General features: G+C 45.1%; 1 protein-coding gene across 1 annotated transcript; it reads right to left on the bottom strand.

Annotated features, from left to right (window-relative positions):
• Positions 1-262: 262 nt before the first annotated feature.
• On the bottom strand, positions 263-1,210 carry LOC116835097 (olfactory receptor 5AP2-like). The gene has a single exon (XM_032797586.2). It carries the CDS (start codon positions 1,208-1,210, stop codon positions 263-265), a length of 948 nt encoding a protein of 315 aa, XP_032653477.1.
• Between the last annotated feature and the right edge of the window lie 10,597 nt (positions 1,211-11,807).

Raw genomic sequence — 11,807 nt, 5'->3', positions numbered from 1 at the left:
AAAGTCCCTTTTCAAAACTTCCTTCCTCTAACTTCACAGGAATTTTTTCAGGCTCAGTATTGTGAAATGCTGAGTGCTGCTGGGGAAGAAGAAAGGCACAGTCAAATAGATCATTAATAAGTGCAGTTAAGATTGTAGGTGATCTTCATAAGTCTGTTGAGATCTAGGCTAGGTTATTCAAAGTAGCCTAAAGAAATTAGGCACTGATCTACCAATAAAAGTTGGGTACCAATCTTCCATAGGCCATTCTGAAAATGACAGCCTAAATCATGCCTAAATTCTGCAGCACGACTTTCCTGAAGGCCCCCTTCACCTCTTTGTTCCTCAGACTGTAGATGATGGGGTTGAACATCGGAGTGATGACCGTGTATATGAGAGACAGAACTTTATGTAACACTGGGGACCACTCTGACGATGGCATCATATACATAATAATGATGGTCCCATAATACAGACTCACCACTAGCAGGTGAGAGGCACAGGCGGAAAAGGCCTTTTGCCTCCCTGTAGAGGAGGCGATTTGCAGGATGGCCAAGAGGATGAGAATGTAAGACACAACGATGAAGAGGAAAGGGGCCAGGGTTACCAGGGAGCAGGACGCCAAAACAATCATTTCTACCAGGAGGCTTTTTGTGCAGGACAATTTGAGCAGGTCCTCCATGTCACAGAAGAAATTATTAATTTCATTGGCACTGCAGAAGCTTAGCTGAGGCACCATCCCCACTATTAAAGCAGTGGCTGAGAAACCAGTTATCCAGGAGGCAGATACCAGCTGAAGGCAGACCTTGAGGTTCATTATAACATTATAGTTGAGTGGGTTGCATATGGCTAAGTAACGGTCATAAGCCATGACTGCAAGGAGGAAGCACTCAATGCAAGCTAAAGCACCAAAGAAAAATAATTGTGTGATACAGTCGCTGAAGGACATTGTTCTGTCCTTTGCCAGGAACCCAGCCAGCAATCTGGGGGCAGTGACTGAGGTATAGCAAGTCTCCAGGAAGGACAAGTTCCCCAGGAAGAAGTACATCGGGGTGTGAAGCTGCTGATCAGCCACAACTAGAGCAACAATAAGAAGGTTCCCAGCCAGGGTCACAATGTAGATCACTAGAAACACCACAAAAAGCAGAATCTGAACTTCTTTTGGGTTCCCAAATCCCAGGAGCATGAACTTGATAATGGATGTTTGATTTGTCCATGGCATGTGTGCCATGTGTTCTCTGGAAAGGAAGCAAGAAAGGAAGATTAACCAAATCAGGAAGATCTCCTTTCCCCAAATCTGCAACTCTTTCCTTGTTATTCCATCCCCTTTCACAGTCTCTGCTTAGAGTCAAATTGTCAAAAGCGTTTTAAGGTCTAAAGATTCAATTATTCTTCTAGAAGGATTTTACAAAAGAAACCCACAAACGAAAACACATTGATTTTAAAAGCATGTTGAGGGGCTAGATGCTTTTGAAAGTCTCATTTGACACCTAAAATACCTTTAAAAATCTGACCCAGAACCTATTTATGTCCATTAGTAAATACAACTAGGGATCTATCTGTATCTTTAGGCACCTAAATACCTTTGAAAACCTGACCCTTAGTAAATAATGTTTTTTCACCTAACCTGAGGTAATATGGCAGCTGTTACAACAGTTACAAATACATCCATTGAAATGACCCCGGACTGTCACAGACGGGTACTTTTTGGTTAATTCTGTAGAAGGAAAAAAGACAATGGACGCACATGTCTGCATCCCCCAAGTAATCTACCTATAACTTCAGCAACTTGCAATAGTACATATGGGTAAGATTCTCAAGATTCTTGTTCCACACACCTTTAAAGCCCCCTGCCTTTGCATGGCTGTATTGGCATAACTGGGCCTTAGGAGAACTGGAGCAAAATATTCTTTCCATGGAAATTTGTAAATTTTCATAAAAACACTTGAAAAGAGAGATTTTGGCCACAAGTGGGTGGTGCAGTGCCTGATAGCATATGCAGTTTGTTCTTAACGTCCCTATTCCTGTCTCCCATGATTTCTCAAAGATAACAGCTAGAGGCTCAGATACCTCCTCTATTAGCTCTTTGAGTATTCTAGGACGCATTTCATCAGGCCCTGGTGACTTGCAGGCATCTAACTTTTCTAAGTGATTTTTAACTTGCTCTTTATTTTATCTTCTAAACCTACCCCCTTCCCATAAGCATTCACTATATTAGGCATTCCTTCAGACTTCTCAGTGAAGACCGAAACAAAGAAATCATTAAGCATCTCTGCCATTTCCAAGTTTCCTGTTACTGTTTCTCCCACCTCACTGAGAAATGGGCCTATCCTGTCCTTGGTCTTCCTCTTGCTTCTAATGTATTGACTGTTTTTTTGTTTCAATACAGTTTAGTTGTATTACTCAAAATGTAGCTTAAGGGTCCTATACTGTATACATTTTCCATAACTGACCTAGAGGCTCGTACCCGAAAACTAAGTTGGGTTTCATTGCACCCTTATCTTTAACTACATAATATTAATTGGGAACATTTCAACATAAAGGCTAAAACAGAACAACCTACTAAGGAATGCAGTGGATACTTCATCACTTGGAGTCTTTAAATCAAGACTGACTGTTTATTTCTAAAAGATAAGTATTAGTTCAACCATAAGGTATGGGCTTGATGCAGGAATTATTGGGTAGAACCCTCTGGTCTGCATAATGCAGGAGTTCAGACTAAATGATCATAATGGTTGATTCTAGATTAAAATCTACGATTATATGACCAAATACGTCTCTTGTATCCCTAACATCAATTATCCTATGATAGTTTCCTGAAAGTCAGTGTGATCCAGGAGAACTGATCACTGCTCTGAAATTCTGGCAGGCAGGGATCTATTCCTGGCCTTGATGTCACTGACCAGTTTCATGGTCTTGAGGATGTCACTGCCCATGCTATGCCTCAATTCTACAATGGAAGCTCTTATTTTGTAACTTAGGAGGGAAGGGAGAGACTTTGAAAGGCACAAAAAAAGGATATAGAATAGGTGCCTATTCCTGTTTTGTACCTCTGAAACTCTTCACCAAAGAGTTCTGTAGAAAGCTAAGTGTTATTTGCACACAGGAAAACCAATATTGCATGTAAGAATACGACCTATGTCTAGCAACGTTTGTCCACTCCTTATTGCAGTTAAGAGCTTAGCTGCATCTTTGACATCTCTCAGTGTGGATGAGAGGCCTTGAGAGCCCTTATCTCTCAGAGATGGAAACTCACAATTCTCTCACTCTTTTGACCCAGTCCTAGAGCCTTGCAGCAACTGTTTACCAGCTGTGAGTGCTTAGCACGCCTGACTAGGCTATTCTGCCCTTGCAAGATTTCCCCATGGGGAGCTAGGACCAGGTGAACACAGCGATCCAAACCAAGCTTTGGGACACCGAGCATCGCTTAATCTGAACAGCAGGCATCAAAGCATAACAAGACACAGGGGGGTTGTTTATAAAACAAAATGTAGGAAGGCTTAGCTCATCCAGACTGCTGGTTCTGTGGGGAACAGTCTGGACCCTTGCAGCCTCTTTATCCCTCATCTCCTAAGCTACAGCAGCTCAGATTTTCTACTACTTTCAAAGCTCCTTATTTCACTTTCCCACATTAGTCCCTCTGCCTGTGGTTACCAGCCTCAGTGCTGAACCCAGTGTGGTGGAGGTAACACTTCAAGGTCACTTGCACCAATACTGTCCTTAAAGTACCAGAGAACAGGGAGATACCAGGTGTTGCTTCCCAGCCTATGTGGTCTCTGGTCCTATTGAAATTAGTCTCCTGGCAGCCATCTAGCAAGTCACACAATAACAGTGAAACACATTGAGCATATAATAGTCTTAAGACAGCACCAGCAACTCACGTGTGCCTGACACTCCTTTCCAGATGCTCCTTCGAATGCTGAGAAGCTGGGATGTGGCTGTCGACTTGCAACACCCTTTAAAAAGATATTGCTACCTAGTTATTTGCCTTTTGCCTATTCACTAATGATTACATCATTGCAATGGTTTTCTTCCTGACCCTTTTGTGGATTGCTTTGTCCCTCACTGAAAAGACATAACAACTCTCTCAGCTACCAGTTTGACATGTGTGTTGCATAAACAAAATTAACACGTCTCTCAAGGGAGTTAAAAGTTTGGTAAAGATTTAATGACAAAGAAAGCTCTGGAGGAAAGTTCCAATACATTGGAGGTCCTCATTCCTCTCTGACTCAGGTCACCTTCTGGGAAATTGTGCTTCTTTAGGAAAGTTATCGCTTTGCTTCCACCCAGGGATCTTTGACCTTCTTGTCTCTCATGCTACATGTAGATGAGGGGGGTTTAACATGGGAGATATTGCTGTGTGGAGCAGGAAGAAGACCTTGTTTAAATCTGGTGACTGGGTTCCTACAGAGGTCCCAGAGACAATAATGATGGACCTAGAGGAAATACAAACACCCTGAAGGTGTGAGAAGCAGGTGGAGAAGGCTTTTCTCTTCCCTGAATTGGAAGGGATCCTTGGATGGTGGTCAAGATGACCTGACAGTAGAAGGCCAGGGTGAGTAGAAATGGGAACTCAACCACAAAGGCAGACATTATGAAAGTCAGAAATTCAACTAGGTGGGTGTCAGCACAGGTAAGTTTTAACAAAGGTATAAAATCACAGAAGAAATGGCCAACCTCCTTGGTACAGTTGAAGGTCAAAACCATCATGACTACTGGAACCAATCATCCAAGAGCCGATGGCTAGCTGAAGGTCAATCATTGGGCCAGAGTGACAAGAGTGAGAATGACTCTGGCCTCCAGTAGCTAGGAGAACTCCCTGGGGAGGCAGTGGACCCCAGTTCCTGCTGCAATGATTCTTTTATGTCAGTATTTATAGAAAGATCTGCAGAATGTTTCTGGAAAACAACTAGAGCAGACCAAAGCTTGTTAAGATTGTAGATATAGACTTTGCAGCTGCTTTTGACTCTGCATCAATCAGTGCTGTGGATACTGCAACACCAGAACCTCCTGAGGGTTCAACTCTGTTCTGATAGCCTCTGTTTCTGAAGCTGGCAGGAGCAGTCTGGCCCGGGTATGGGGGCTCAGGCAGTGGGGGACTATGAGAAGACCGGCAGCTACGGGGGCTGGGGCAGGGCAGCCCAGAGGAGCAAGGGGCAGTTCCGCACTGTGTGCAGGGAGCACAGGGAGCATGACTTGACACGGCAATGGGCAGGTGGTCTCCAAGTGGCAAATGAGGTATGACCAAGCTGAGGGTTGCCTGAAGGAGCATCTCATGGCAACCAGGCTCCACGGGCAGGAACTAACTCCAGGGAGTGTCGCTGGCTGGCACTGGATTCCTTTGGGACAGAGGCAAAGAGCAAGTAAGTCAGAGGTGCAAATTTTCCCCTGCTATGGAGGCCTGGGGAGCACCAGGCTGTGCAGAGGCAGCCCAGCTCAAGGAGCAGGGGCTTCTGGGTAAGCCATCCAAGCACCCCAGCTCCCACAGCATGGAGAGCCAGGGTCCTGAGCAGGCTGGGCCAGGTGGCTTGCTAGGGGGACATGCCTCACAGTTTGAAAACCTCTGTGCATTTAGCAGAAGGCAGAAATTAGGGGGTGACTCTGCATGTTCCCCCAACTCATCAGCTGTAGCTCTAGGGGGGACACACATTTGTTCGCTTGGCCCAAGCACTAAAATGCTTAGTTATGGGCTCCTGGGTGGCTAGAGTTGTGGGGAGAGAGCCGGCTGGGTGGGCGGTCTGACCAGAGTGTGTGTGTGTGTGTCAGGAGCCTGGCGAGGGGGTCTGGCCAGAATATAAAAGAAATAGAAAGTAAATTAAAATAAAATATTTTTTAAAAGTTTAAAAATATCAAATACAATTTAAAACTTAAAGAGTAAATTATTATTATTTTTTTTAAAAAAAAAAAATTAAAATCTGAGATTGAACCAAGCCCTGCGGTACGAGAATCCCTGGGACTGACTTGTGAACGCCTCCATCACAAGGCAGGAGCTTCGGAGGCCCCCCTTGTCTGTCCCCCATGGGGATGGGGGTAGGCAACAGTCTCAGTCCAGCCCAGCCTGGGAGTGAAGCGTAGCATCCTCCTGGGCTTCTGGACCCACAGAAAAAGCCCGAGGGGAACAACTCCCATTTATACTTACTGGACATAAGGCTCCTGCTCGTGGTGTCCAGGAAGCCAGGTAACCCCCCCTACATACACGGAACAATGAGGGCTCTCTCTGTGTGGGGCAGAGACGAGACCCTGTGCTCCAGGGATGAGGTAGCTGGCGGAGAGACCCCCTGGGAGAGCATGAGAGAGATGGGGTGTCCCTTGGCTGGGCCCCCTGGGGCGAGATTCAGCCCAGCCACAGCGGGGGACACAAGGTACTTGGGGAGAGGGGAAGGAGAGAGAGAGCCAGGCTGGAGGCCTCTGGGCTCTGCTCCCCTTGTGGCACCAGCCTGAGTCCCCCCACTGTGGGCTTTTCCCGGCTTGTCCCCAGCCCAGCAACCTTGTGTCACGGCTCTGGTCTGGGCCTTCGGAATGAGGGGAGAGAAGAGGGCAACGCGGCCTCTGCCCGGGCAGTGCAGGAAATCACCCCACCCGCTTGGAACTGCCTCTGGGAACACCGCTGGGATTGGAGTTCATTGAGACTTCCAGAGCCTGTCCCCATGGCAGTCACATCTGCATCCAAGAAGTTGTTACATGCAAGATAGCTTGTCCCATCAGCTTGAATTCTGGAAGAAGGAAATAAAGATGGATGACATGAAAATTCTTCATCGCTTTGCTGTTTGGATTCTCACAGGGCTGGAGCTAGGAAACAAAAGTGGAGATCCCCAGGATCAACCTGTGTAAGTCCTAAAACACATTCAGTCCTGAAAGATTGCTACAAGTCTGTCACCTTTTGGAACCATAGACTGAAACTCATTTCTGTTTATAAATTACGTGCTTTAATCTGTAAATGACTCTCTCATTTCTGTTTCCTAGTTATAAACCCTTAGTTAGTTTACTATAGGATGAGCCACAAGTGTTGTCTTTGGTGTGAGATCTGAAGTACAAACTGAGTTGGTGTAAGTCACTAGTCTCTTGGGACATGGAGAAACTTCAATATTTTGTGATCTTTGGTGCAACCAACTAGTTATCACTAAGTCCAGTTTTACTGGGCAGAAAGATAGATGGGAGAGCCCAAGAGGACTGTCTGTGACTCCATGATAAAACTGTTATAGTACTTCAAGAGTTTGCATTTGTTACTGGGTTGCTGAAATGTAATTATAGAACATACCACCAGTTTGAGGTGTCTGACCTGCTTTTTGACAGTCTGCCCTGAGGTTTACATTCTTGGTCATAATCCACTTCAGCTAGCATGCTGGTATTTACAAAATCCCCATTCAGCTGGTACTATGGGCTCCTTTAGTCTATCCTGTTGATGATGTTCGCTGTGATTAAATAATTAAAAAGGCATTGTAGCAGCAGGATTGGCTCTCCAGCATCAAGGGTGAGTGCTTGAACCACCAGGCTATAAAGTCACCATCTGTTTCTTTCCGGCCTAATCTCTCTTTCATCTAGTCCATTGTCTTTGGTGGAGCTACAGTCGATTCACATCAGCTGGGGATCTGGCTGATTGTCTCCAATGGAGTTAGGGCAGATTTGCACCAGCTGCTAATCTGGGCAATTGACTCCAATGGATTTATGGCTGATTCCCATCAGATGGGAATCTGGACAATTTTGTGAGATGTATCTCTGTCTATTACATTCTGTACTATTTTTATTTTGGTGAAATCCTGTTAAATATCTGTAGTATCTTATTTGATTGATCCCTATTAAAAGGTCTAGAGTTTTAATAACAACAATAATAATAATTAATAACAACCCTTGAGGCCTAGAAATGCTGATTTGGCACCCTATGTGTTATAGCCTGCCAACCTAACCCAATATGGAGATTGCAAGCAAATTAATAATTATTGTGAATGGCATAAAAGGGGTTTCAGAAGAGTTTAGAGGTGCCTCACCTGGCAGGATGTGTTGTATGGAGGTGGGTAACCCCAGGCTGATATCATGCAATGGTCCAAATAACCCAAGAAAACTGGAGATCATCATCCCCAGAAGAGTGAAATGATTTGAGGTTGGATTTTGGCAAAATTGCAAGAGAGAGGCTGGAGAAAATGTACGTTCCAGCACTGGATGGAGAGAAACAATGACAACACAGAAAAAGAAATGACCAAATATAGACTTGTTGGACAATGGAGAGCTTTATTCCAAAGAGGAGAATTTTGCAAAAGGAAGAAATATCGAGGGCAAATATCAGTGAAACAGAGCACCCAAAGAAAGTACGGGAAATATGAATAATTTGTTAATTGAGATCATGCTGGATGTAAAAGACATTGTGCACTGTCCAGCACTACCAAGAATGAAATTTGTAGAAAAGACTTGATGATTTAGTGCAAGCACTTAAAGAAGTGCTCAAGGAAACAGAATGTCAACACAGGCAGATTGTGTGCACAGTGAATTCCAAAGCTAAGCCCCTTCTCCAGAGAATGCCCTGTCCCTCACCTTGCCACCCCCTAACCCCCTTCCCACCCACCCACTCGAAACTATAAACCACTGTTAACATGCCCCAGCTATCTTTGTTGTCTCAGTGTTGCCTTCAGAAATAGAGAGAGCAAGAGAGATGGTGGTTCAAATAACTGGGTTTTGCCAACCAAGGGCCCTGGGCTGCAACTGAGTCTTGTCTGACAAACTGCTGCAGCCAGGCAGAAGTCAATGGGCATCTGCAGAGACACCTGCCCTCTGAGATAAGGGGGCAGAATCTTTCAATCCCTTCAAATTGAACAGGTAAACAGATTTTAAAAAAGGAATATGAATATGAATCAATTCACCTGCCTTTTAAACGTTGATCAGAAATATGTTGAGCTGGGATACGGGGTCTTCTATCTCACAGGAAATAGGGTGAGAACATTCTGATATGTGATTTTCTCTCACTGGTTTCTTAGCCTATCAGCCTCCGATTTGTCTGTCTGATCTCTCTATGTGCCTCTGGAATATAGTGCCCAAGGATATCAAATAGTTTATACTCGGAGCAGTGAAACCCCTTGAGGTGTGTAGGGATATCAGAAGGATGGGGCAAAGCACATCTCCATAGCAGAGTCCAAGACTAAGAACTGATTCTTGAGAGTTGTTTAACTGCTCTCTTGTTCCCCCTAGGACAAGATCCCTGAAGTTCACTCTCTGTGACATGTGCTCAGTAATACTGTGCTGGTTCAACCCTTAAGCAGCATTTTACCATATAAAACAATGACAGCAAAGAGGTTTAGATTATCAGTGTGGCATAATGGATAGAAGTGCCCAGTCTCAAGAAGAGTCAATAAAAAAGGCCTGTACAGAGAGGCTCACATTTTCAAAGCATCCTAAGGAGTTAGAAACCCAAATAGCAAATAATTTAATCTTCCTTTCACTCCTTTGAAAACCCTTACCATAATGTCTAAGGACCACTAGGGGAAAGCAGAGGAGAGCACATGGGATATGGCCTGCTCTCCTTAGACATCACGAAGAGTTGGACACACTCATTAAGGAATGAAAAAGGAGCAAATAGACCAGATAAGATGGCAGGACAGAGCAGAAGATGAGACAAAGGAAGTGCTATACTGTATAGAGCTGGGAGAAATTTCTCAGACAAATAATTTATTTGCCCCAAATTGGGGTTTTGTTTGACCCCCTGCTATTTGCAAATTTGACAGAAATTCCACAAACTGTTTCATCTGGGGTGGGGAATGAGGTGGGGCAGAGGAGAAAGCCAGACTCAGGGGTCCATCCAGTGTGTGAGGTGCCTGCTGGTGGAATCTCTCAGGAAGCAGGTGGGAGAGCTACAGAAGGATGTGGCTAGGCTGAGGAGCATCCATGCTGATGAGGAATTCATTGACAGTATTCATATAGAGATTTCCAAGGCTGAGGATGCTATCCAGCTAAAGAGAACTTATGTCATGCCACTGGGGGAGGAAGATATGGCTCTAGTACAGGGAGGACACCGGCTGCTGGTTACTTCTGGCAGCAGAGAGTACTCCACCCCTGCTCCCAACCTACCCACTGTGGTGATGGGGAACCATTATGCTGACCTGGCAACAAGTGAAGAATCACCCCCAAAAGTTGAAGAGGAAAAGCCATGTACCCCCGAGGCTGGGAGGATCACAGCCACCACTCCCAGGAGGAAACGTAGAGCAGTGGTGGTTGGAGACTCTCTTCTGAGGGGGTTGGAGGCACCCATCTGTCGCCCTGACATGGCATCCCAAGAGGTATGCTTCCTGCCAGGGGCCTGTATCCAAGGTGTTATAGAGGGATTGTTGAGGATCATCCAGCTCTCTGACTACTACCCCATGCTACTCATCCATGTGGGCACTAATGATACTGCGAGGTATGACACTCAGCTGATTAGAAGTGACTACAGGGGTCTGGGAGTAAGGGTGAGGGAGCTGGGAGCACAGGTGGTATTCTCTTTGATCTTTCTGGTGTGTCTGTAACATCTGTCCTCACCCATCCTAGAGATGATTTGCTAGATGTGCCTTTGCAAAATCCTGATCTCCTTTATTTTGTGGGTGGCTCGTGCTTGCGAGATTCTAAGGGTAAATTGGTTGCTGGTTATGCTGTATGTATAGCCTATGCAGTTGAAAGTGCTTTCCTTCCTTCAGTGTTTTCCTCTCAAGTGGCTGAACTTGTGGCTTTAACTCGAGCTTGCATTCTAGCTCAAGATCCAACAGTTACTATCTAGACAGATTCTCGTTATGCTTTTGGAGTGGTACATGATTATGGTTTGCTTTGGAAATACAGAGGTTTCCTTACATCCTCTGGTTCTCCTATTAAGAATAGTTCTTATGTATCTGCTCTTTCGGATGCCCTTTTACTGCCTAAAGCTATTGCTGTTGTTAAATGTGGCGCTCACAAGACCTCTCATGATGAAGTTACCCATGGAAATGCTTTGGCAGACTGCAGCCAGAGCAGCAGCCCTTTCCGTACCTCAGGCTGAACATACTTGTGTTCTAATTGAGCAGCCTCCACCAGCCTCCCTTGAAGATCTAGCTAAGATCCAGGAGGCAGCATCAGGAAGTGAGAAATGCTCTTGGAGTGCTGCTGGATGCGTTTTACATACTGATCATCTTTGGTGTGCCCCAGATGGTCACCTGGTGGCACCGAAGATGTTAATGCCCTATCTTGCTCACATATACCACAGAATGGCACACGCGAGCAAAGGGGGGATGGTTGCTGCAGGTAACCGAAATTGGTGTGCACCCAGTTTCCCATCTGTAGCACATTCCTACTGTCAAAACTATGTGATTTGTCAACAGCACAACATCGGTAAAGCTGTTAAAACTATGCGGGCAGCCCACCCTCTTCCTTGGGGACCTTTTGTAAATATTTAGATTGATTTTATTCAAATGTCTAAATGTTGTGGTTATGAATATGTGTTAGTTTTAGTTGATGTATTTACCAGTTGGGTTGAAGCTTTTCCCTGCAGGAAAGCAGATGCCAGGACTGTTGTGAAACTTCTGCTTAAAGATTTTGTACCATGTTTCGGCATCCCTCTGAGTATCAACAGTGATCGTGGAACTCATTTTACTAGACAAATTGTAAAGGAGTTATGTGCAGCTTTGCAGATCCAGCCCTCACCACCCACAGTCTGCTGGGACAGTGGAACGCCAGAATGAGATTTCAAAAAATAAACTGGCCAAGATTTGTGCTGAGACAAACTTAAAGTGGCCAGATGCCCTTCCTCTGGCACTGATGAGTATGAGAGCCATTCCCAATTAAAAGACTGGACTCAGCCCTCATGAGATTTTGACAGGGCGTCCGATGCGACTACCAGC

The sequence above is a fragment of the Chelonoidis abingdonii genome, chromosome 14, assembly GCF_003597395.2.
Source record: "Chelonoidis abingdonii isolate Lonesome George chromosome 14, CheloAbing_2.0, whole genome shotgun sequence".
NCBI lineage: Eukaryota > Metazoa > Chordata > Testudines > Testudinidae > Chelonoidis > Chelonoidis abingdonii.
Note: the sequence above shows the minus strand (reverse complement) of the source record. Positions and strands in the feature narration are given on the sequence as shown.

Excerpts from the sequence above, each read along its gene's own strand:
- LOC116835097 (XM_032797586.2), bottom strand. The coding sequence starts at position 1,210 with ATGGCACACATGCCATGGACAAATCAAACATCCATTATCAAGTTCATG.